The sequence below is a fragment of the Cetorhinus maximus genome, chromosome 4, assembly GCF_964194155.1.
Source record: "Cetorhinus maximus chromosome 4, sCetMax3.hap1.1, whole genome shotgun sequence".
Taxonomy (NCBI): Eukaryota; Metazoa; Chordata; class Chondrichthyes; order Lamniformes; family Cetorhinidae; genus Cetorhinus; species Cetorhinus maximus.
In genome coordinates this window covers 97,244,746-97,271,949 of record NC_135882.1, presented here as the reverse complement: position 1 = coordinate 97,271,949, position 27,204 = coordinate 97,244,746, and the positions used below count along the sequence as shown (strand labels likewise).

Genomic DNA, 27,204 nt, shown 5'->3' with positions numbered 1-27,204 from the left:
GTTAATAAAACTTTTACTTTTAATTTTTAAAATCCCAAAATTGTTACTGGACCCCGTACTGCTGAGACCAGTATGCTTTCTTCTCGCTTTCAGAATACAGAGAAAAGGGTTACGGCCCATAAGCCAAGTTTCCCTCTGGGATTTGGTTTGTGCAGCAATTAATGCCGGCTGTGGTCATAACATCAGGGAATTAAGAGATATAGTGAGGGAAGACGGGAATTGAGGTAGATGGGCTTTGATGTTACTGAATGGTGGAGCAGGTCAAAGAACCAGATGACCTATTCCAGCTTAATGTCTCATTGAGTTGTAACTTGCGAGCACCCCAGCGTCAGTTTGGGGGTACCTCAAAGATGCGCTGGGGAATCCACTTTGGAAGCTCACAGGTAAGGTTTGCAGGGCAATTTCCCAGAACTGCAAACTTCCCCGGGGCAACTGCCCTACACTGGAATCCATCTAAAAATGCAATATTGATGTAACCCAGTTCTGACTGGGTTACATCAATAGTCACCCAGAAAAAATTAAAAGGATTAAAACCTCTTCTAACTTCTGGGTAACTATTGTACAGATCCAGACCTACCCCACACAGGTCTCCCCCCAGGCCCATGAACCCCCAGGGGACCCACCTTCCCCTCCTACTGACTAACCCCCCTCCTCCCCACGGGACTCCCTCACCCCGACTCGCCAGGGGTAACCCCCAGCCACCCGACTACCCCTCCCCCCACGGGATTCCCCCTATTCCCCATGGGGATAATAACGACCCAGCCAGGCCTGTCACCCTCCCCCCAACACCCACTCCAGGCCCAACCAGAGGCCAAACCAGCCCTTGAGGCCCGACTCACAACCCGACTCAAAGCTCAACCCCCCGACCTCCGAACTCCAACACCCCTGACCTCCCAACCTCAGCCCCCCGTCCCTCAAAGACCTCCCGACCTTCCGCCCTTCCCAACCTCAGACCTCCTCATTCCTACCCTCTGACCTCTGAAACCCCTCGCCCTCTGAACTCCCACAACCTCTGACCCTCCCGACACCCCTGACCTCACCTCCTCTGAACCCCCCGACCTCCCCCTGCGACACTCCCCGACCTTCCCAGCCCCCCAGACGTCCCTCATCCGAAACCCCCCGACCCTAGCTAGTGCCATAAAAATGGGAGCGTGGCCTCCTTCCCTTCAAGTCAGATTCACTTTCCCCGAGAACACGCTGCACAGTCTGCATATTACCCGGCCTGAGTCGGAAGGTCGGGCAGTTCAGGCTGGGGAAAAAAAAATCAGGTAAGCAATTAGACACGGAATGGCAATCCAACACTGATTGCCACTCTGAGGAACTTCAGGCCTAATATGAGTTTATGTAATCCCCATTCCCTTACCAACTGCCTGATCCCTACCTTGCCTGTGATCCATCCAATCACTTCAACCCACAAGGTCTGATCACCCCTTTCTCCATCCCCTTCCCCGACGACTAATTCACTCATGATTACTTATCCATGGCTGTTGCTTGGACCCCACAGGTCTACCTGTCTGACAGCCAGCCAGCCAGCCAGCCTTCACTCTGGCTGGCTGCAGGTGGGAAACAGAATCTTTTGAAAAAATCAGATCCTGCCATTAAATTGAGCAATGCCCCTAGGAACGCTGTACTTTCAGGTTTCCTGGTTGCTAAACCACCCCACCCTCACACCCTTTCAACCTAATTGTTATTATCAGGGCCCAGTTCACATTGGCATACATATGATTGTACGTCCTACATGATTAAGCCCTAGGAAAAACAGGCAGGGCATGTCTGACCATGTTTTACTATTTAAGGGAATCGCCTGTCAGTTTTAAACAAGGTCTTGTTTTTCCCGATAAAGTACACACTAGAAATAGAAATGACACATACAATGGGTAAGGATCCAGCATTCCTAACAGGATAGAAATTGGGCAGAACTGAAAGGAAAATTTCAGCTAATATATTTGTTGTGAAATGTATCAATATGAAAGAGAAAAGAGTGAAAACATAATGTGTAATAATGTTCTATGGTATTTAATTAGTGTTTTTGGAAGATAATGGCCTGGATTTTGCAGTCAGCAGAGAAGCAAGGGCACTCACTGCTAACTACAAAGTCAGTCTGGATGGGAGATCTGGTGATCTCTCTGGTGAGAATTTTGCCTCGATCGCCGTGCAGTGTCACTGCAACCGAGTGCAACATTCTTTACTGGACATTCACAGAGTGGAGCTGGAGTGATGTCATTAGGTTGTCCAAGCAGCCAACCATGTTAAAGGATGTTCATGGGCAACTAAACAGGAAACAAAAAGCAAGAAAATAAAATCACTTCTCAAAACCTTTACACAAAGCTATTTAACAATTGGTCCATACACATGGGTGAACATAGAAGCTAAAATAAATTCTGATTTTATTGCAACCATGGTAGCCACATCACCCAAACAATTGAAAGACAGTTTTACACGGTTGTGAGAGCAGCAGTTCTTTTTCAAATCAGATTCCTGATTGGGTGTTTTATTTTCACAAACATTTCAAGATTTGTCATTGTTACTACAAGGCTTATTAGGCATGTACATACTGCACACTGGATGAGTGGGTATAGAGGGGGGAATGGGGGCATGAAGGGGCATGGAGGAGGCATGGGAGATGTGAGGGGGAATGGGGTGTGGGTGGGGAACTGACAGGAGGTGAGGGGTGAGGGCTAGAGCACATAATGGCCCATAATGCAGCTGGGCCAAAGTCCCAGAGAACCAAGGAGGGTCTTCTAACCAGCCTGGCTTGGCACTCGCACGCCTCTGTGGCCTCCTCCAAACAGCTTCCAGGTTCAGCGTGCCCAACTTGATCCTACCCTACCTCCCTGGAGCAAAACAGTGTCTGCAGGAGCCATTAATTCAGAGACGAGCCTGCCTTGTTAGCGAAAATCTAGCCCAACATCTTTACTGATACACAGACATCTGACACATTGTTCCTCCCTGAGGTTCAGGTATGTGCTCCCTGGACACCCTGTGCAGACATTCTCCCGCAGAGACCCCTTCTCTCCCTCCTTCCTTTCCCTCTTTTAGCAGTTTTTCCTGCTCTGTGCAGCCTCTGTTCAATCTCTCAATTATGTAAGGCATGTCTACTAGTGCACCCATGCCTGGGAGCAGTTGATTTGTGCAGAACCCTTGAAGTCAGCAAAAAGTCCAATAGCATCTGCCTTATCATCCTCTGTATGCCTCTGCAACTTGAAAGAACTATGGAAATAAGCAAATACTTGCAAAATCAATACAACATCCAGAAGAAATCAACCAACAACTAACCTGTAAGTCACTGAAGATCCCTTTAAATTGCACTATTGGGAGTTCCTTCTTCGCAACATATATTCAGCTATGTGAGGTTAAGCGAGGGCATCGGCTGGAATGTTGAGCTTCAAAATGGCAGCATTGGCATCAAACCAGCATGGCATGTTTATTGACATCACGATCTTTCGGTGACTGTTAACCATGTATCAGCCAATTGCCTCACCAATATGGCGAGTGTGTGTGTAAGGAGCAGACAACATGTGTAGCACTCAAACAACACATACTACAGAGTCCAATTTTGCACCCTTAACTCTCCCTATGACAAGTTGCCCTTTGCAGCTGTAATATTGAGGGTAGCGTGAGTGGAAATTTGGGGAGTGTAGAGTGTGGGAAATGGTGAGTCACTGATTGGAACTTGGAGAGCCCTCAGAGTGAGGAAAAGAAAAACAATTGCACGCAATTGATTATGGAGCAGGATTTCACCTTTGACTGGAACAATTGCCTTCTCAGTCTATGCATGGTTTGTACTTAAACTGGAGAGGAAAAATGAATTAAAAACGGCATTAAAAACAAAGGCCCTGAAACTCCTGGGGCTGAAAATGATGGAAAGCCTGATTTCTGCTGATGGTGCCCAAGAAGCTGGTGTGAAACTTGGTATCGCCATAATGTTGCCCAATTTGCTGTGGCCTTTTAAATTCCTGTGAGGTAGGGCAAGGGTGTGTGAAGAGGGAATATCTAGGGGAGTCTCAAGGCTTTCTATGGAAATTCCATCCAGGGCATTTCCTAATAAGTCAAATGGAACCAATGCCTGTTGATAACAGACATTTGTACCATTCTGGGCCTAATAAAGGCCCCAAAGCTTTCCTAGAGTATTGTAAGTAATCAATCTCAAAACAGAATAATTTGACTAGCCCTGAGAATACAATAGCCCTAATAGGGATGGAGACCCGTGGCTCAGTTAGTAGTACTCACACCTCTGAGTCACAAAATTCTGAGTTCAAGTCCCACTCCAGAGTTTCAGCAGAAAATTAAGGCTGGCACTCAAGTGCACTATTGAGGGAGAGCTGTACTGCTGGGATCTGTTGGATGAGATGTTAAACCTATTGTGAAGAAGAGCAGGGCAGATATCCTTGGTGTCCTGATCAGTATTTATCCCTCAAAAAACAGACTACCTGGTCATTATCACATTGCTGTTTGTGGGAGTTTGCTGTGCATATATTGGTGGTTGTGCTTCCTACAATAATGACTACACTTCAAAAATACTTCATTGTCTGTAAAGCTTCTTGAGATGTCTGGTGGTCATAAATGTAAGTTTCTCTTCATATATTTTCTGCAGCCCAGAGGACCTGGGGACACTACATGCAGGACAACTGTGGGCATATTGGGGCAAACATTGCTGAAATGCACTTACGTATGACTTTCTCTTGCCCTAGTTATGCATGTAGCCTCAGCTTCAGGATTTGTAACTGGGTCTCTGGCTTTGGACATCAGAGGTTGGGAATTTAGCTGTCACACTTACCCAGTTGGAACAGACTCCCAAGAATTTCAGGGCCAAAGACTTTAAAATGTATAGAAATGCATTATTAATATAAAGACATTTTTAAAATATCTAGAAAGTATGAAGTTTACTTACAGCTGCTCCAGCGACACAAGCCCTTTAAATGCTTGCCTGTCAATTGTACGAATGTTGTTCTTGTACAGGTAGCTAAAAATAAATCAGAAATTGAACCGGAGAAACAATGGTACAAAAGAACACATTTGGTCAATGTCTAAGTCACCTCATTTCCCATAATTATCGACTGAAATTCAATTTATCTGTCCTTTTCCCATGTTCTAGAATATATTTTCTCCACAGGCCTTTATCTAATATTTTTTTCTATTCTTGGCATCCTCATTTTGACCACAGGAGCACTTTCACTCATAGATCCATGTTTATTCCACACTGCTTTGCAATATACAGCAAATCATAATGATGCGTGACAGGTTCACTGGTGTGTATTATAGGAAATTCCCAGCCCTAGTCAGTCATTTGTATCTTTGCTTTACCAGTCTTATGGTGTGTTTGATAATAGTTTTTGTTGATGCATGGGCCTTCGGCAGGTGTCTGTGAATGCAACACACTTATTATAAATCAGGGATGTCATGGGTAGCTTTTGTCTTTCAGGGACAAAAATTGCACTTTTTTTTACGATCAAACAGAAGAAAATGGTTTAATACAAAATAAAGCTGTCAGGACTACTTAGAGAAAAATGTGAACTAGTCAGCACAATCTATGCACTGGACACAAACAAGCCACACCATGTTAATGGGGAGCCCTGTGATTCATGATAACTTCACTAATTATGAACAGGATCTGTGAAATCAATGATACCATGGACTTTTGGGAATAGTATAATCTGGACAAAACCCAAGGCTGTTGCTCCTAGTTGCCCATCTGGAAAGTGGCAACAATGCAACAATTACAAAAGCAAAATATTGCAGCTACTGGAAATCTCAAATAAAATGAAATGCTGGAAATTCTTAGCAGGTTAGGCAACATATGAGGAGGGAGAAGCAAAGATAATGGGCCTGATTTTGAGTCCCTATCAGGAGTGGAAACAGAGGCAGGCTAAAAATAGCACCACCGGCCTGTGTGCTGGCTCCCCGGCACCATCCTACTCCTAGGCCATTTTCCCAGATGTGGGATGGGAGACATTAGTGCTTACCAATCCACGCACAGCGGGTAGCTATTTAAGCCAATTAAGGCCTGTTAATGGAGGCCAACTGGGATTTTCCAGTCGCCCTCCATGTTGCTGCAAGCAGTTGGGGCCAATTTAATTCCCTGGGATTGGTCTACCAGCAGTAGACTTGGGGGTGGGGGTGCGAGTGTTCGAGGCAGGCCAAGAGGTACCCCCCCCGCCTGGTTGCTGGGTAGTGTAGCAGTCGCAGGACCCAGTAAAGGGATTCCCTACACACAGTGGTGGCCTGACCACAACATCTTTTTATATGGGCCTGAACTTCTTCACAGTCACAATCAGAGTCAGATGGCCACGCCGCTCCTAGTTTTTTACCATATCTTTTTTCAATCCTATCTTGCCCAACCTTCCGGCTCGGGTCAGGTGAGATCCAAGCAGTGCACTAAGACTGACTATTTCCATCTCCATCACATCACCCAATTTTTCCCCTTCCTCAGCTGATCTGTTGCTGAAACCCTGATCCATGCCTTTGCTACCTTTAGACTTGACTATTCCAGCACACTCCTGGCCAGCCTCACACATTCTGCCCTTCATAAATTTGAGGCCATTCTAAACTCTGCCACCCACATTGTTACTCGCACCAAGTCCCATTTGCCCATCACCCCTGTGCTTGCTGACATGCATTGGCTCCCAGTCAAGTAATGTCTCATTTTCAAAATTCTTATCCTGGTCTTCAAATTCCTCCATGACCTCACCCATCTTGATATCTAGAATTTCCTCCAGCCCTACAGCCCTCCAAGATATCTGTGCTCATCTAATTCTGGCCTCTTGAGCATCCCCAATTTTATTTGCTCTACTTCTCCTCCATTAAAAGGCTCCATAAAACTCTTTGACCAAACTTTTGACCACCTACCCTGATATCACCTTAAGTGGCGCGGTGTCAAATTTTGCTTTAAAATGCTCCTGTGAAGCACCTTGGAACATTTTATTGTGTTAAAGGCACTAAATAAATACATTATCTTGCTGTTGAATGCAGTGAACTTTATAGCAATGGAAGTTGTTGGCTTCAGGACATGCCAAGCATCTGGTCTTCCCATTCAGGACATCATATAATTTCCAGAGCTGCAGTAGCTGCCTCTCAGTACCCAAGCCAACTAGGAAGAAGGCCAATTAGGTCCCACAACATTTTTGTAGCATAGAAATACCCACCCACCTCTCATGATAATGATCCTTAGGTTACATCTAGGAGAAGAACGAGAATAGCAGAGTATAAGGAGATAGAGGAATAGATCATGTTCAACTCTGAGTTCCTCGTAATAATGACTTGCATTTATTTAATGCTCTTAAAGTAGAAAAACATTCCAAGATATTTTACAGAGATATAATTTAAAAATCAGCACTCAGGTGAAGGGAGATGCATTAGGAGGGTGATCAAAAAGCAAGCCAAACAGTTGGAGGGGTGGAGGTGCCGGGCTGGAAGAGGCTACAGAGATAGTGAGGCAAAGTCCATTGAAGGATTTAAACAGGAGAATTAACATTTTAAATCTGAAATGATGAAAAGCAAATAGCCAGTGTAGATCAGGGAAGACAGGGCTGATAGGAGAGCAGAGTTTTACATGATCTAAAGTTTACAGATGGTGGAGGATGGAAGGCCAGTCAGGAGAGCATTGAATACTTGAGTCTCAAGTTGGCAAAAACATAACTGAGGGCTTCATCATCAGGTGGGCTGAGGTAGGAGGATGGTAGACAATGATGCAGAAATGGATGCAGGCAGACTTTACAATGGAGAATATGGGCGGAATTGTCCCAGATTTGCACTAAGTACGGTGGTGGGCAGGAAAAATGACGTTTTACCCGTTGGCCACAATAGCGGCTCTTCACGCCATATCGTCAGAATCCCACCTCATTAATTATGCATTCCCAGAAAACACACTGTTTCTATGGCGGGCAAGCTCTCATTTGCCTGCCACACTATTGCCTCACTGCTTCGTCACGCCGGGCGCCATATTTAATGTCCAGTCACGTGCACACCTCTCAAGGCTTCCAGCCCTTGACTGCTGCATGGAAGACATGGGCCTGAAATGCAAGAAGACTGCAGCCCCCAGGTTCAATGACATGCCCTTTGAGTGCCTTTTGGATGCAATGGAGACTCGCCATGATGTCCTCTACCCCCGCTCTGGCCATAGGATGGGCAGCAACATCACGAATCCGGCTTGGGAGGCAGTTGGAGTCGTGGTCAGCACCAACGCCCTGCAAAAGAGGACAGCCACCCAGTGCTGCAACAGGATAAATGTTGTCCTCTGTTCTGCCAGGGTAAATCACTCTTCTCATCACTCTCAACTCACACACTCACAAACCCATCACACATCCAAAGGGCCCTCACTCAGTGCCGGTTCAAGGGACATCACAAACAGCTTCATTGTCCTCATCCCATCCATGGGACCACTCACCACCCACACATGCCAGGCATAGTTATCATCTGGCCTGGCAGGCATCCTGCTTGCGATCTCTCCATCACTATTCATGAAGGACAAATTGGCACACAACAAGAGGGAGAGGTCGAAGGTTAGTGAAGGATTGCCTGAAATCAAGGTCCTCGTGGACTTTGAAAACAAAGTCATTCAGCTGACCAGCGACAATTTGGATGGTGAGGTCAACGGTGCTCTACCAAGTGAGGATCCAGCAGTGAAACATCCATCAGACAACAATGCTGTGAGTGATGTGTCAGGCAACTGCCATGCACTAATTATCTCTCCTTGCTTTCGCAGGCACATCTGAGAAACTGTCAAGAAAGTCCATGGCCGAGGGCCTCCAATCAAGCCCCAAAGGAAGCTCAGAAGAGCAATCTTATGAACCCCTCCCCTGCTGAGGACCTGTCACAGTGCTCACCCACACCTTCTACTAGTACAGAGGCACACACCTCTGTTGGGAGCTAACTTTAGAGTAGCCTCGGGATCACAATCTGGTGAGAACATTGCACTTTCTTATCCACAGCAGTTGTTGGAGCTGCAAAGGCAAGCTTGGGAACATCAGGAAGGGATGTCTGCTGCACTCCCCAGATTGCAAGGCACGATGGAGAAATCTGTCCACCTTCAGGCTGAGGTGATAGTGCCGGCATGCCAACGCAATGAGGTGAACACGGGTAGAATGGTTGCCGCCATGCAGACTTTGGCCCAGGATGTTGCTCCTGCACTGCTGTGCAGGCTGAACTCCAGCGCCAATGCCACTGCCTGATTGGCATGTGGTTCAGTTTTCCTTCCAGTAATGAGGCAACACATGTCTCTTGCCAGCTCTCCACCAGCAGGTGAGACCCCTGATGCCTCAACAAAATCCCAACTAATATTTGTCCATGGTTTTGCCAAGAAGATGCATGAAAGTGGGATAGACAAGGGGGTGAAGAATGGATACTTGGAAGTGTCCTGCTGAAATAGTGTAGGAGAAGAAGACATTGCTGAAGATGCTCTAGCTATGAGCAAACAGGTAAGAGTGGAACCAAGTGAGGGAGAGCACCAAGTTGAGAATAGAAGAGGAGCACTGGATGAGGGTGAAGAGGTTACTGAGGTTGATCATATAAAAAGGCTGCAGAGTGCTGAAGGGGTACAAGAAGGAAGAATGAAACACTATCATAGCAACAGAAAGTGTCGATCATGACTTTGGCTAAGGTCATTTTGGTCTGCAGGAAGTTGTGGAAACCTGATGAAGCAATTCAAATGGAGTTGCTGGAGAAATGAGCATGGATTCAGAGCTGACAACACATTCAAGAGTTTTAGAGAGGGTGGGCTAGTGATGATGTTGGTTTTGAAAGGTAGAAAGCAGCGCTTAAGGAGAAGAAACCTAAGTCAGCTAACACAGAGACCAGGAAGGAAAGTTAGGTCATCAGCAATTTAGTGTGAATGGAATCAAGGATTGCAAGGAAGTCGCTTTCGTGAACAAGATTTTCTCAGAGAGGGCATTGGTAAAGGTGGAAGGGAACAGGAGGAAGGCAAGGTTGATTAAGGATGAGGGTCAGGAGCCCTGGCGAATACTTGGTTCACTGGGCAATGGATAGCAGCAATGGATAGTGGCTAGCCTCTATCTAGTGAAAATAAAGTCTATGATACATGTCTCCATTCCTTCATTATTGAGACAAAAGCCCGGACTTGCTTATCAAATATTATTGTGGGAGCACCAAAAGTACTGCAACTATTTAAGAAGATGTACACAGTTAAAGTGCTGAACAGGTTCTTGGAAAGAAGTACCGAAATGTCTGGTACAACAAAAGGGAAAAGACTGATGTAGGAATACCATTGTTAAAAATGAGAGAATTGAGGGACACAATAGTTGGAGTAAAAGGATGTCATTACATGCAGCAGCACAGACCATAAGGAAGGCAATGGCTGAGTCTGCAAACCTCTTGCATTGTCAGAAGGAAGCTCATAACCTCAGTGGATCAATGAGACAAGAATGTTTTCAGATGAGTAACAAGGCAGTTAACTGAATCACATAGACAAGAAATGCCCTTTGAGGTACCTCATGGAACCATGTTCCTTGTTCCAGAAGCAAGTCACTTGATGGCAGATATGTTAAATTCTTACACCCTACAATGTGTGCTAGCATATTGAAGGTTCACAACTTAGGCCTTTGCTCTTTACAGCTAACATTGCTACCAATCATTCCATCAATCCTTACTAATAATACCTGCATGTATCCTCTGAAAATCAATAGAATTTATACCAGGTAACATTTCCAGAGGAACTCGGATATATATCAGCCTTCTCAGAAATGTCTGGCACTGTAAAAGCATAACGGATGACTGGCACAATCCTCCAAATCATAAATTTTGGGGTCAACGATTTTAGTACTGATAGGGTCAGGGGATTATCTGCAGAAGACATTGGACTGAGTTTGAATCGTTAAATTGTGGAGATTAAGTTATTTTGCTTGATAACCTCTGGGCAGCAGGCTAAGATATATTCTATGATAAGCAACATCTTTCATAGTTTGCAGAGCAGGCTTGTTGGATAAATGCCTTATCTTGTTTCTTGTTTGAAGTTCTAACGTTTAAACGATGAAAGAAAACATAACTGCTTTAATGAACCATTGAGAATGCTGGAATGCCCAAATATGAGGAAAGCACATAATTCCCATTGCATCAACTGGAAAAGCTAATTGATTCATTACAATTTAACCAAATTAGAGAGGCACTATCATGAATCATACCACAGGATCTAGCTTCAATGAAGAATAATACAATGAAACATTAATGAAGTAAATCTATGAGCAGAACATAAAATAAATGCTGAGAACATTATACCTAACAAATTGCAAGCTTACAGAATGATGGAACAAAGGTCAAACTGGGCAGTCTGGCTCTAATCAAGCACTCAAAATCTTGATTTATTCTTGCATTTTAGAAAACATTGACAAAATAGATTGCCATGCTGTAAATTTCTCTTCTTCCTGAGTTCTCTGCCCAAAGGCAGGTCCAACACATAGCATCACAATCTCCACCATGGGTGAGGCAAAGAGGCAGATCCCAAATCCACCCCAGCCAGAATGGGGATCAAACCCCATGCTGTTGGCACCAATCCAGTCCACACCAGCTGTCCAGACAGCTGAGCCAACCCCCGCCCCCACCTGAGCAAGGAGTCCAATTTTCTGTGGCACCATACACTTTTAAATGCCTATTGTAGCCTGGAGTGATGGTTGGGGCCCCAGTTTCTTTCCATCGCATGGAACCTCTGTCACATAGCACTTTTCGTTCATGGCTGACTAGGAATCTCTCCCACTCTTACCACCTGCCATTGGCATATGTTATAAGGATTTCCAAGTTGATACTCAACCTGTTTGGTCATGTAATGAACACACCTTCCTTGACCATCAAGTCTTGGAGTGAGACTTGAATCCAGAGCATCGGGTCCTGAAGCAGGAATACTACCCACTGTGCCACAAGAACTCCTGCTTTAAATTTATGCACTAGAAATCATTAGAGAAGTTTATATACCAATAAATAAAAGTGAGCTAGTGGGAAGTAATTATATCCTTGGTCACAGCAAAGCAGCTGGATGGAGCAAGTTAATTACTAGGGCAGGAAGAGAGTCAGAAACTTGGCCACAGTTAGGGAATAACAGAGAAGAAACAAGGAAATTTAGAAAAATAAAACACATCACATGCAGGAATATCTGTGCTGGTCACTATAGTCCTGATTTTAACGTATCCCTTCAAGCAGGAAAGAGGCAGATTCAGCTCGGATATCTTTTTTTCTGCCTCACCCAATTGTGTGCCTTGTTGAAACCAATGGAGTATAAAACAGACATCTGACCCAACTGAAAGCCGATAGGCAGGTTAGGTTAAAGTCTGGGCTTATGTGCAACACAATTGCACCCAGTTGCTTGGGGTTTCCATTATGATTCTCTTACAGATGATTGGAGGAATCCCCAGAGAAACACCTTAAAAGTCATGGCAGGAAATTGGAAGAACTCAATGGAAATTCAGAGCTGTTAGTTTTGAATTCATGTGCGATGTCTTAATCCAGAAGACAAGCAGAATCAGAAAAGGAAAACAGCAGAGGATAAGCAAAGATATAAGAAGCCGCAAGGCAAAAACAACTTGAGGGAGATCAACAAATTATAAATATTATGATATAACTTCAGATTTAAAAAGATTGGTATAGAAGCTTGCAAAACAATTAAAATACTACGAAATTAGTTCTGCTGCATCTGTGCCTTATGTCTTGTTTAATTTATGCTTGTGTGTACGAAGCATATAGGAACTTGATACAAACTGAGTGACTAAATGGGCAGAGTATCCACTGTTCCTCTCGCTGAAACTTGCTGGACATGTGGAGAGGCTTAAAAAGGGGAGTGTTAAATATATTTTTATGAATCCAGAAGGAGCAGAAGTGATCCTCCAGATTTCACAAGAATAATGTGGGCCACCTTTGCCTTGGGTTTTTCCCCATCCATAATTGCACCCCATGAGAACCCACCTTTCTGCCAGCCAGGCCAGCCCTTGGGTCTTCTGATATTGCACAGGTCTGGCGAACTGGAAAATGATGTCTGCATGGTGGCTGCATCTTACTGACAGCATGATAATGAGGCCCAGTCGTCAAAATAGACTGGAGCATCTGTCAGCAGGATCGGGCAGCCAGCTATGGTACTCTACTGATCGATAGTCAAAATCAACACATTGACCAAAATATGGAGCACTGAATTAGATTGAGGTCAACATGTATAACAACATTAGCATGGAAATTTTAGCACTTACAGGTATTTCAGGTTGTCCAAGTCCTCAAATGCTTTCCTTGGTATTCGTTTAATTTGGTTATTGTTCAATAATCTGTATAAATATATTAAAAAAAAGTAATATTAATTTTGATTTTCATAGCACATTCCATGCCAACCAATGAGAGAAATTTCCCTTATATAGAACAGGTTCATGTTAATCTTTGTATACGGAAGAAATATTCCCCTTATTCAGTAAATCTCTAGAGTCAAGGGTGCATTTTCTGAATCCATGCTAGCAATGAGTGTCTTGTACACTGCAACTGCATATTTTAAAATTGCTGGTGTGAACTTCCAAACTTAACATTAAAAATTAACTCAGTGATTAAGTTATCTTTGTACTTAAAAGTCATTGAGTTGCACAAGGTCGTGGAGATTCTGTGCCTTATCCAAAATAGCGCCCAGATCTGGAAGTCCCGTCCCCATTTCAGACAGATCCTATTTTTGTCAGTAGGGGAAAGAGGGTAGGATGTGATTCACACATGGGGAAACATGAACCCAGCAAGTCCATGTGAACTTATTGCTGAATTCAAACACACCCCATTTTTGCTGGATCGAAGTCCATTCCCTGCCATGTGTGACTTATGATTTTCAAGGGTAAACATAAATGCTCGTAAGAGGCGAATAATGTCTGTGGAAATGTCAAACTGTCAAGTTATTAGAATCCTCTTCCCTTTAAATTTTGAATAAAATCAGCCTGCTGTGTCTCTGAGTTGAACAAAAATCAGTGTTTGCGTTTCAATAGATGTTTGTTGACATAGGGCAGAATTTTCTGCCTGTCAGGCCATGCGGGAGCAGGCGCAGACCTAATCGCCGCCCATGATTGGGTCCATGCATCCATTTTATGCGGGCAGGCCTGTTAATGCCCGCCCAGCGTGAAACTTGGCTCTCAAGGACAGCGGGAGTGGGCAGGTGGCGGTGGGACTGCTATGACTACCGGGTTCATTGGCAACTCATCAGCCTGTTTAAAAGTGCTCTTGCAGCCTTACAAAGGCTGTCAAATATGGTCAGCAGAAGGGCTCCTCAGAGCGCTTCTGGTGAGCAGGCCAAGCAGGAGGGTAGGGCAGAGGGACACTGTGCCCCTCGTTTCTCAGATGATTGCCTTGCTGCCCTCCTCGAGGAGGTGGCAGCACGGTGGGAGGTCCTCATTCCCAGGGACGGGAGGAGGAGGCCCCCCAAATGACCAAACGTGCCTGGGAGGAGGTGGTGGGGATAGTGAGTTCCCGCGACTTGGTACGATGCACCTGGATCCAGTGCCGCAAGCGCTTCAATGACCTTTTGCCCTCGGAAAGGGTGAGTACCATGTTGGCATTGGTCACTTTACCCAGCAGGTAAGCTTTACCCCCTGGCCATCCGCACCCCCAGCTCTGAGTGCAGTGACTGCATTGAATCATTGACGGCATGTGTCCTTTGCTGGGTGGGCCAGCAGATATTGCCCATGCCTAGGTCATCCTGTGAAGGTGATGATGAGATGGGTTCTGCACACACAGCATGTAGTGCAGTGACACCCACATTACTCTTTTGGGGGCAACCTGGAGGATCTGCACCTAGGTGCAGTGCTGGAACTGCAAAACGTGTCAAAGTCAGGCTGCTGACATACTGTGAGGGGAGCTTCCATGTGCGGGGCACCAATCCATCTGGTGCCCTTGGCGTTCCACGTGCTTTGGGGCCAAACGTGATGTAGGCTGCATTTGGCCAAGGTGGGGGAGGTAACAGGCCTGACACCTTTGTGTGAGTGTGCAGCAACTGCGGGGTGAGGTGGCACTGGAGCCCTGCAATGTCCCACTCTGGTTGGGGTGGGATGGTAGCGAAGAGAATCCAGGTACAAGTTGCACTAATCAATGCTCTTTTCTCTTTTTCAGGAGAAGAATGCACATAATGCCACTGAGCGGTTGAGGGCTGGCCCAGATGGCCATCATTACCTGGTTTGAGCAGGAGGCCCTCGATCTGGAGATGCGACTTGTGCCCAGGTCCACCAGTGTCGGTGAGGCTGGGATGCCAAGGGCAGGTATGTTTGCCCAGCAGTGAGGTCACCATTAGTGTCCCAGCAGCCATGGCAGTGCCAAATATTCAGTGATTGAAGTTTGCGACATGGCTTGACCATTGCTTATGGAAGGATGAGCGCATAATGATCTGGGTGACAGGAATGTACATAGGCGTTGTCTCCACATTAACGAATCGAATGTCCTTGTTCTTCCTTTCAGCAACAATGGAGATGGGCCAGGAGGAAGAGCAGCAGGGGCCCCCTTTCATGCCTGAGGGCCCTAAAGTCTCTGACCCACCAGCAACACACCATCTTTGCCAGGCAGGCACAAGCGCAGATACTAGCACCTTGATGGGAATTAGATCATCAGCTAGTGTCCCGGAGTACAGCAGTGAGGGTACTTCACAGTCACTGGAGGAGCCGGCAGAGACAGAGAGTGCCGATGGTGCCAGCAGTCGGAGGACTGCAGAGGACCAGGCACATGCTCAGTTAGTGGCTAATGATGTGCCTCTGTAGTCGTACATGAGGCAGCAAACACTGGAAGCCCAGCAGGGTCTGTGGGAAGATCTGGTGGAGATACATGAGGCCAAGCTTGGCTTGGTCTCCATGGTGGAGGAGTCCATGTGGACCATTGCCGATGCAATGAGTCTCATGGCCGAGCGCCATGCTTCCTCCATGGAAAGAGTGGTGACTCTCGTGGAGAGGCTCCTCCAGGAGACCAATCAGGACTTCCTAGGGATGCGCTTGGACCAGCAAGCCCTCACATCGGCATTGACCTCAGCTGGTCAGTGCCAGTGTGGGAGGTGGTCTGGGCACCAAGTTTCCCAGCTTGGTGCCCATCCATCTACCGTGAGCAGGGAGGTTCGAAGCGACCTCACATCAGTGCAGAAGCTGCCTGTCATCTCTGCGGGCTCCTCTCAGGGCGCTCCAGATGAGGGTGGCAGCTACTCTGCCTCTCTGCCAGTGACCGTAGCATCCAATGAGGCTTTGACGACGGGGGAGATGCCAGCTGTGGAACCGGCTGCTCCCTCCCAGGCGGGGCCAGCACAGGCTCCACAGGCCAGAGGACGGCCGCCATGGTCAACGAGGCTATAGGACAGCACAATGAGTAGGCTGTCTCAGATGCCAGTGCCAGTGAGGAGACAGCACCTAGACGTAGAACCCGAAAGTGCAAATTTAAGGCACCTTAGGCACATACGGGTTTCTCACTGGTGCTTTTGTGTTGCCCCGCAATGAAGTCATGATTAGTTGGTGTGGTGTTTAACACCTTTGTCATTTTGTTTCCTTAAATTCATTTTGTTATATCAATAAATTTAGACATGTGACCATGGCTGAGGGTGCCTCTTTTCTTCTGCGGGGGGATGGTTACCCATGATGTTATAAGTGAGTTGTGTCACATTGAGCTTTATTGACAAGGCCCTTAGTTAATGTTCCTATCCAGGCAGATTTAGCACTTAGGTATCGAGTATTGAACCTGCAGCACAGGCTTTTGTTGGAGATGGTGTGCTAGCTGAAGGTTCTTTGGATTAAAGCCTCCCGGATGTCCCTGCCTCCCCTGGAGTATGCCCGGGTCAGCGTCTACCCCCTCAGCATTTCCCTGTGCATGCTCATCCTCGAACTCACTGCTGGACTCATCGTGTGCAGCCGCAGACACTGCGTCAACGTCTTCTTCATCCACTGTGTCCCCCCTTTCCAGCGCAAGATTGTGGAGAGCGCAGCATGCAACCACTATCAGCGACACTCGATCTGGGGGGTATTGGGGTGCGCCCCCTGAACGGTCCAGGCATCAAAAGCGCATCTTGAGACGACCGATGGTTCTCTCCACCACAGCCCTTGTGGAGGCGTGGCTCCTATTGTACCGCTGCTCAGTTTCTGTTCTTGGATGGTGGAGAGGCGTCATGAGCCACCTTCTGAGTGGATAGCACTTGTCACCCAGCAGCCAACCATCCAGCCGGGCTGGAGCACTGAAGAGCCTCAGCACCTGGGAGTGTCTGAGGATGTAGGCATCATGGGAGCTGCCTGGGTACCTGGCACAGACTTGTAGAATCAGCAACCTGTGATCACACACTATCTGCACGTTCATGGAGTGGAAGCCCTTCCTGCTGACAAAGGCACCGGGCTCACCTGCTGGCACCTTGATGGCCACATGTGTACAGTCTATTGCACTCTGGACGCGGGGGAAGCCAGCAATGGCCGTGAAGCCTGTGGCTCACTGTGTCCGGCTGACCTGGTCCCTGCAGAAATTGATGAAGGTCAATACCCACCTGAATAGAGCCTCTGTCACCTGCTTGACACAAGTGTAGACAGCTGATTGGGAGACTCTGTAAAGATCACCCACCGAGCCTGGAAAGAGCCAGAGGCTTAGAAGTTGAGGGCAGCTGTGACCTTTAGAGCCTTGGCATGGGGCGTCCACCCATACAGTTAGTGGGGATCTCAGGGCCTATCATTTGACAGATAGGGTTGACTGCCTCCCTTGAGAGACAGAGCCTCCTTCAGCACTGCACCTCAGACATATTGAGGTAGCTGCTTTGCCGCCTGAACACCCTGGCAGCAGGATAATGGCATCTTCTGCGGCCCCTTCCGCCTTGGCTTTCCTGTTGGCCCTGCACCCCTTGTGCTCCTCTCCTCCCAAAGTTGGCTCCCATGGAGGCCGAATGTGCACTCCTGGCCTCCTCCCCCATCTGGCCCTCCCTTCCTCCTCACAGGAGGTACCTCCAGTGGAGAACACAACTCTCATTCCCAGGCTAAGGGAAGGCTTCCTGAAACCTGCAAGCCTCAAAAAGGATCTTTACTGTTGTGTGCTGACCTGAAGGTTGTGAGTCCTGTCCAAGTAGCTGGTGTGAGTTTTGAAGTATTTCTGCTCACACAGGCAAGTATCAGTAACTTTTCAAATTAAATATTTGACCGAGCACATTCGCGACCCCACTGACCCCTCTTATCATGCCCGTGGATTAGGTTTATACAAATGTTTCCTACCTGCCTGCCCGTTGCACCCATGTGGCGATCTGAAGATCGCATGGGCCCCGAAAAATCGCCCTCAGTTGGTGCCTTAAGGACCTTAAGTGGCCCATTAATTAATGGTGGGCGCGCATTGTAGATCATCACGCGCCGCCCACCGAAATATCGCGATGGCGCACGGTGACATTGGGATGCTCGCCTGACATCACCGCGTGTAATGTTACATGTCGGCGTGTGGGCCCCCTCCCCACCACCACATGCCAACAGGAAAATTCTGCCATAAGCTAGGTGCGCTCATTATAGTATTATTACCTCTTGACTGCTTCCACAACCTGTCATTATCACACTGGGGGGCTGTAAGTTCACAGTTTGATTGAAAGCACCAAGAGATTATTACGGGACTAGCGTCTTTGTTGCTGGGCTATGAATACAAATGTCTGTATTTATACAGGCTTAAGTACTTGAGTGATTTTAAATGTATAGAATGGACGTTTTGAAATGAAAATGTTTTCATACAGTGAAATCAGCAATGGATATTAGAACGTTATTTTACTTCATCTCAGCTTGGCTCCTGAGGTCTGCCCCTGGTGACTACTAGGTGAGTTGGCATGGAGGGTATAAGGGTAAAGGGTAGTGGATGGGAGACATGGATTGCCATATGTTGGCACTAAGCTGTCATAGGGATTATGAGGCCATGGGGATGTGGGGTCATGTGTTGGCATGAGCTGGTACTAAGTTGGCATAGGGGCTATAAAGGGCCATGGGAATGAATGGGGGGCATGAGTTGGCATGGAGGTCATGAGGGGCCATAAGGGATATGGATGGCCATGAGGGATATGGGTGGGGGCATAGATTTGCATGGGTGGGGCATAACTAAGGAAGTAGCGAGGGCTTTAAACTAAACAAGAGGGGTGAGGGATCAAGTTTGGGTAGAGGTAGCAATTCAAGGTATAGAGTCAAGATAGGAGAGCAAAATAGTAATATGAGAAATGGCAGGAAGGGACAGAGAGGAAAAACCTTGGACTATATCAACAGTCAAGACTAGATGTTACAAAGGTAACAAAAAGACAAAACTGAAGGCTCTCAATCTGAATGCACGTAGCATTCATAACAAAGTAAATGAATTGATGACCCACATTGAAGTAAATAAATATGATCTGATAGTAATTATGGAGAAGTGGCTGCAGGACGACAAAGATTGGTCCTTAATATTGATGGGTACATGACATTCAAGGAGAATAGGAAGCTAGGTAAAGGTGGAGGGGTAGCACTGTTAATCAAAGAGGGCATTGGTGCAATAGTTAGAGATGACCTTGGTTCAGGAGATCAGGATGTAGAATTGGTTTGGGTGGAGATGAGGAAGAGTAGGGAAAAAGTCATTAGTGAGAGTGGTCTACAGGCCCACTAACAGTAGCCACAGTGTAGGACAAATTATTCAAGAGAAAATTTTGTGTGCTTGTGATAAAGGGACAGCAATCATGGGTGATTTTAATCGACACATAAACTGAAAAAATCAGATTGGCAGTAATAGCCTGGATGCAGCATATTCTGGAACCCAACCAGAGAGCAGGTTATATTAGACTTGGTATTGTGTAATGCGACAGGATTCATTAATGACCTCAGAGTAAAGGCACCCCGAGGTAGCAGCGACCACAACATGACTGAATTTTACCTCCAGTTTGAAAGGGAGAAGAACTTGTCTAAGACTAGTATCTTAAACCTAAATAAGGGCAACTATGTGGGGATGAAAGTTGAGCTAGCTGAAGTGAGCTGGGAAACTAGGTTAGAGGATAGATCAATAGAGAAACAATGGTAGACATTTAAGGGGATATTTCACATTATTCAGAATAAGTACATTCTTACTATAGAGAAAAATTCTAGGGGGGGTACCCACCATTCGTGATTAACTAAAGATTTTAAGGAAAGCATCAAACTTAAGGAAAAAGCATAAAATTCTGCAAAGATGAATAGCAGGATGGATGATTGGACAGAATATAAAGAATGGCAGAGAATGACTAAAAGGCTAATCAGGAGAAAGAAATTAGAGCATGAGAGGAAGCTAGCTAGAAATGTAAACATGGAAAGCAAGAGTTTCTACAGGTATTTAAAAAGGAAAAGAGTAAGCATTCCGCAGGGATCGTTCCCTCCGGGACACCCTGATCCACTCCTCCATCACCCCCTACACCTCAACCCCCTCCCATGGCACCTTCCCATGCAACCGCAGAAGGTGCAACACCTGCCCCTTTACTTTCCCTCTCCTCACCGTCCAAGGGCCCAAACACTCCTTTCAAGTGAAGCAGCATTTCACTTGCACTTCCCTCAACTTAGTCTACTGCATTCGTTGCTCCCAATGCGGTTTCCTCTACATTGGAGAGACCAAACGCAGACTGGGTGACCGCTTTGCAGAACACCTTCGGTCTGTCCGCAAGCATTACCCAGACCTCGCTGTCGCTTGCCATTTCAACACTCCACCCTGCTCTCATGCCCGCATGTCTGTCCTTGGCTTGCTGCATTGTTCCAGTGAAGCTCAACGAAAACTGGAGGAACAGCACCTCATCTTCTGACTAGGCATCTTACAGCCTTCCGGACTGAATATTGAGTTCAACAATTTTAGATCATGAACTCTCTCCTCCATCCCCACCCCCTTTCCGATTTTCCCCCTCCTTTTTGTTTTTTCCAATAATTTATATGGATTTTTTTTTCCCCACCTACTTCCATTATTTTTAAGTATATTTTCATCCATTGTTTTATCTCTACCTTTTAGCCTATTTTGATCCCTTCCCCCCACCCCACCCCTACTAGGGCTATCTGTACCTTACTCATGCTGCTTTCTACCCTTAATTAGCACATTCCTTTAGATAATATCACCACCTTCAACACCTCTTTGTCCTTATGTCTGCGACATCTTTTGGTTATCTCCACCTATTACTGGCCCTCTATCCAGCTCTTCTTGTCCCCACCTCCACCGCCCCCCCCCCCCACCCCCCGCCCCCCACCCCACCCCCCTTAAACCAGCTTATATTTCACCTCTCTTCTATTTTTGCTTAGTTCTGTTGAAGGGTCATTCGGACTCAAAACGTTAACCGTGTTCCTCTCCACAGATGCTGCTAGACGTGCTGAGTTTTTCCAGGTATTTTTGTTTTTGTTTTGGATTTGCAGCATCCGCAGTTTTTTGCTTTTATTTAAGTAAAGTGAGTGTTGGTCCTCTAGAAAGTGACAGTGGGGAGTTAATAGTAGATAATAAGGAAATGGCAGAAGCAACACTTCCATGTTCACGATAGAGGAGACAAAAATATTCCAGTAATAGCTGCAAATTAGCAGGTGAACGGGAGAGAGGAATTTGGTGAAATTGAAATCACCAGGAAAATGGTACTGAACAAATTGATGGAGTTGTGGGCTGGCAAGTCTCCGGGTCCCGATGGACCATATCCTAGGGTCTTAAAAGAGGTGGCTAATGAGGTTGTTGTTGCACTGGTGTTAATTTTCCAAAATTCATTAGATTCTGGAAAGGTTCCATCAGATTGGAAAGTAGCAAATATAACCCCTCTATTCAAGAAGGGAAGGAGGCAGAAAATAGGAAACTATAGACCAGTTAGCTTGACATCTGTCGTGGGGAAGTTATTAGAATTGATCATTAAGGAGGTTATAGCTGGGAACTTAGAAGAGCTCAAGGCAATAGGGAAGAGTCAGCATGGTTTTGTGAGCAGAAAATCATGTTTAACCAATTTATTGGAGTTTTTTGAAGGAGTAACATGCACAGTAGATAAAGGAGAGCCTGTAGATGTACTGAACTTGGATCTCCAGAAGGCATTTGATAAGGTGCCACTTCAAAGATTATTACAGAAAATATGAGCGCATGGTGTAGTGGGTAACATATTAGCAAGAATAGAAGATTGGCTGGCTGGCAGAAAGCACTATGCATAAATGGGTCTTTTTCTGATTGGCAGGATGTGATGAGTGGAGTTCCACAGGGGTCTGTACAGGGGCCTCAACTTTTTATGAATTACATCAATGACTTCGATGAGGGGAGTGAAGACATGGTAGCTAAATTTGCAGATGACACAAAGATAGGTAGGAAAGTATGTTGTGAAGAGGACACGAGGAGATTGCAGATGGATATAGATAGGTTGAGTGAGTGGGCAAAGATCTGGCAAATGGAATTTAATGTGGGAAAATGTGAAGTTGTTCACTTTGGCAGGAAGAACAAAAAATCAGAGTATTACTTAAATGGAGAACAGTTGCATAATTCTGAGGTGCAGAGGGATCTAGGTGTTCCAGTGCATGAGTCACAAAAAGTTAGTATGCAGGTACAGCATGTAATTAAGAAGGCTAATGGAATACTATCCTTTATTACGAGAGGGATTGAACATAAAAGTAAGGATGCTATGCTTCAGTTATACAGGGCATGGGGAGACCGCACCTCGAATACTGTGTTGAGTTTTGGTCTCCTTATTTGAAATCAGCTGTCCGTCCGCCGACCTGTCAATGGCCAATTAAGGCCATTGACAGGATAATTAAGATTGTTAAAGACCCTGCCTGTCCAACCTTAAGGTTGGCGGGCAGGCCAGGAGCCCCAGCGGGCTCCTGATTATACATGAAATGTCATCCACTGGCGGGATGAGGTTTCATGTCCATTTTTAAAAAGTTTCATAAAGTTTATGTGTTTCTTATTAACATGTCACATCTCGTGTGACATTGGAGTTTTTTTACCTGTCAGTAATCTCCCTGAGACAGCACTTTGTGCATGCGCGAAAGAGCGCACTTTGAGAGATGGGGATTCCCTCCCCCCACCGCACAGGAAGCGCATAGTGCTTCCCATCGGGCAGGCCGCTGGGCGGGCCTTAATTGGCCCACCCACTCAAAATGGCGGCGGGCCCTGTTTCGGCGGCGGAGTTCGGCTGCTCCCCTGCAGTCGAGCCGGTGGGGCCCGCCCGCCCACCAAGGGCAAAATTCTGCCTGGAATGAGTGGGTTGTCTTATTAGGAATGATTGGATAGACTGAGCTTTTTTGCACTGGAGTTTATAAGATTAAGGGGTGATTTGATTGAAATATACAAGATCCTGAATGGTCTTGACAAGATGGACATCAAAAGGATGTTTCCTCTTGTGGGTGAGTCCAGAATTAGGGGGCACAATTTTAAAATTAGGGGACGCCCTTTTAGGACAGAAATTAGGAGAATTTCTTTCTCTCGGGGGTTATGTGACTTTGGAATTCTCTGCCTCACAAGGTGGTGGAGACGAGGTCATTGAATATTTTTAAGACAGAGGTAGATAGATTCTTGTTAGGCAAGGGAATCAAAGGTTATCGGGGTTAGATGGGAATGTGGAAATCGAAACACAAGAAGATCAGCCATGATCTTATTGAATGGCAGAGCAGGCTCGAGGAGTCGAATGGTCTAGTCCTGTTCCTATTCTTATGTTCTCATGTTCTTATAGGGATTGGGTCGGGGGACATGAGGGGTGAAGGCTAGAGGGCTTAATAGTAAATAAAACAACTGGGCCAAAGTTCCACAGCACCCAGGCAGACCTTTTAAACAGCTCACCTCAGCACTCAGCAGTCCCTGTGGCTGCCTCTGACCTTTTTCCAGGAGCAGCGAGCCTGGCTCCAGCACACATCCATGCACCCCCAGTCCCTGACCCCCAGAACGAAGATCCTGTTATTCAAGGCAGTTTCTCTCAAGGCAGGTTAGGCAGGTTTGGCAAGTTGGGAAATTTCCCGATTCTGCGCTCTCGCCTCAGAAGCAAAAATCCAAGCCACAGACTGCATGCTTAGTGATATAAAGCTAATCGTTAATTCAATAGAAAATATCCTCAACAATATTTATACTTATATATTAGTCCTGTTTTATTTCTTAAAGTGTAACTTGGACAGCATAATCATACAAATAATTTATGCCTATTATCTATTTTTCTTAATATTATACTCAGAAATCATTATTATTTTTTGAGGAATAGCTATATCTATGCAAAAAATATTTTCTCATTATTTCCATTAAAAAAAGATACATATTTTGAATCTTTTGCAGACATGCATCTTCAAACTCTGGCATTGCAAACAATGAGGCTTTATGACAAAAAAGCAGATTGAGTAAGACTGCAAGTTCCCAAAATGAATGCGTAAGTTACTGATTTGCTCTTCGAGGGAACAGACAGCAAAAGGGATTGACTCAGGAGTGAAACTATCAAATATAAATTCTGCCGTGTAGACGTGCAACAACAACATTAATTCCTCTCTGACAGGATTCTTTTGCAGGATTATATTCCATGAATAGCTTCAAGGCCGCCCTAGATTCTTAGAGACTGATCTTCAGAGGACTTGAGAGCTTTGATTTTGAACAGTTAGATCTTAGAGCTGGTTTCTTATTAATGTGGTGAACTGATAAGCAACAAAGCCAATTAAAGCTCCACAAACTTTAATCAGCCAAACTGCATAAAGATGCACATTATTGTCATGTCAATATGCCCCTGGGTAAAATCAACATATATTTGACATTTCAGAGGTGAGAACCAAAAGGTTAATCTTCACAAACTCCATTTCTAAGCCAATAAATAACATAAAACTATTTCAAGGAATTACAATTCTATAGTTATCAATCCTATTCAGAAAAGAATAAAAATAAAAATGTTATTTTACATAGTATAAAAAGCATAAAGTATGAATAATATCAAGAACTAGGAAAGGTCATTCAGTCTATTTCACATGTGTTAACCAGAGACCATCAAGCATACCCAACTAAAGGAGGCAACCAACCAAAGAATGTCAGACCCTATAGAGATTTCTCTGGCTTTTCACTGACATTGGCACAGATGCACATTCCATATGACTGGATCACAGTAAGGGGTAGAAGCAGGACTTTTTATTCTGGAACCTAATGGCTTATAAGGTTTAGCAGCTTAACAGATAGTGCATTCATTCACTATACCATCTGGGAAATAGTGCCATCAACTTTCTAATACTTTGCTTACTAGGACACAAGGAGCACGGCTTCAGAGGGAAAAAAACCTAGGGCTAAAAAAAACCTATTTGCTTAGAAATGGAGTTTGTGAAGATTAACTTTTTGATTCCCACCTCTGCAAGGTCAAATATATGTTGATTTTACCCAGGGGCATATTGACACCACGATAATGCACATTATTATGCAGTTTGGCTGATTAAAGTTAGTGGAGCTTTAATTGGCTTTGTTGCTTATCAGTTCACCACATTAATAAGAAACCAACTCTAAGATCTAACTGTTCAAAGTCAAAGCTCTCAAATCCTCTGAAGACCAGTCTCTAAGAATCTAGGGCGGCCTTGACACTTTTCCTGGAATATAATCCTGCAAAAGAATCCTGTCAGAGAAGCATTAACATTGTTGTTGCACGTCTACACGGCAGAATTTATATTTGATAGTTTCACTCCTGAGTCAACCCCTGGAGTTTAGAGAATCGTGGAATGTGGAGACTCCAAAATGGCAGAGGGACCCAGGATCTGTAAGTCCCACCACTATATCTGACAGCTCCCATTTTTGCCAGGAGGGGAAAGGGGTGTGGTGTGATTCATATGAAGGAAACCCAAACTTAGTAGGGCCATTTGAACTCAGTGCTGAGTTCAAAGAGACCTCATTTTCGCTATAGACAGGGCCTTAACCCATTGTGTGGGAGTTACATTTACAGTAGGTGTAAAAGCCCTTGAAGGGCATGTAAGTTCTGTGGAACTGTCAAGCTGTGAAGTTATTTAAATCCTAAGCCCTTTCAAAATTAAAAAAAAAGCCTGCCTGTGTCAGTGAAGGGTAAAAAATTCAAGGGCCTAGATTTTCACTCCAGAGGCGGGTATGCAGAATTGGGAAATTTTCTAGAATTTTCTAGTTTGCCAACTCAGCCATGGGAAAATGTTCTCCAAATGGTGGGATCTTCGTTCTAGGTGGTTGTTGTGGTGCTGTGCGTGGGGAGAGAGCTCTCCACCAGTTGGAGTTATACTTAGAATAAAGGAAGATGGCTGTTGGAAGTCAATCATCTCAATTCCACGACATCACTGCAGGAGTTCCTCAGGGTAGTGTCCTAGGCCCAACCATCTTCAGCTGCTTCATCAATGTCCTTCCTTCCATCATAAGGTCAGAAGCGGGGATGTTCGTTGATGATTGTACAATGTTCAGCACCACTTGCAACTCTTCAGATACTGAACCCATGACATTCAATGGTATTAATATCACTGAATCCCCCACTATCAACATCCATTGACCAGAAGCTGAAATGGACTAGCCATATAAATACTGTGGCTACAAGGGTGGGTCAGAGGCTAGGAATCCCACGGTGAGTAACTCACCTCCTGACTCCCCAAAGCTTGTCCACCATATACAAGGCACAAGCCAGGTGTGATAGGATACCCTCCACTTGCCTGAATGAGCGCAGCTCCAACAACACTCAAGAAGCTTGACACCATCCAGGACAAAACAACCCACTTGTTTGGCACCCCATCCACCAACATTCACTCTCTGCACCACCAACACACAGTGGCAGCAGTGTGCACCATCTACAAGATGCACAGCAGGAACTCTCCAAGCCTCTATAGACAGCACCTTTCAAACCCACGACTACTACCATCTAGAAGGACAAGGACAGCAGGCTTATGGGAATGCCACCAGCTGGAAGTTCCCCTCCAAGCCACTTACCATCCTGACTTGGAAATATGTCGCTGTTCCTTCACTGTCGCTGGGTCAAAACCCTGGAACTCCCTCCCTAACAGCACTGTGGGTGTACCTACCTGGACTGCAGCAGTTAAAGAAGGCAGCTCACCACCTCCTTCTCAAGGGCAATTAGGTATGGGCAATAAATGCTGCCTACCAGAAATGCCCACACTACATAAATGAATTTAAAAAAGTGTGCTAATGTTGGGCCCACAAAAATATAAGCCAAACTGTCAAATTATTTGAATCCCCAGTCCTTTAAAAAGTAAAAAAAAGGCTGCCTGTCTCAGTGAGAGTTGAAAAAAATCTTGTCTAGCCGATACAATAAATGTTTGCTGACATTACCCCAAGGGCTATCATTATTTACTTATTAATGTTTGGCTGCTTCCCACAATCTATCATCAT

The 27,204-nt window shown here is 45.5% G+C and overlaps 1 protein-coding gene across 1 annotated transcript in view; it reads right to left on the bottom strand.

The window, feature by feature from the left end:
• Positions 1–27,204, bottom strand: part of LOC144679777 (peroxidasin homolog) — a 660,879-nt gene that overhangs the window by 336,940 nt on the left and 296,735 nt on the right. Inside the window, exons 3-4 of the mRNA XM_078540527.1 lie at positions 13,179–13,250; positions 4,892–4,963 (exon numbers count right to left, since the gene is read on the bottom strand). Coding sequence (XP_078396653.1) covers positions 4,892–4,963; positions 13,179–13,250 — 144 coding nt within the window. The remainder of the gene's footprint in view (positions 1–4,891; positions 4,964–13,178; positions 13,251–27,204) is intronic.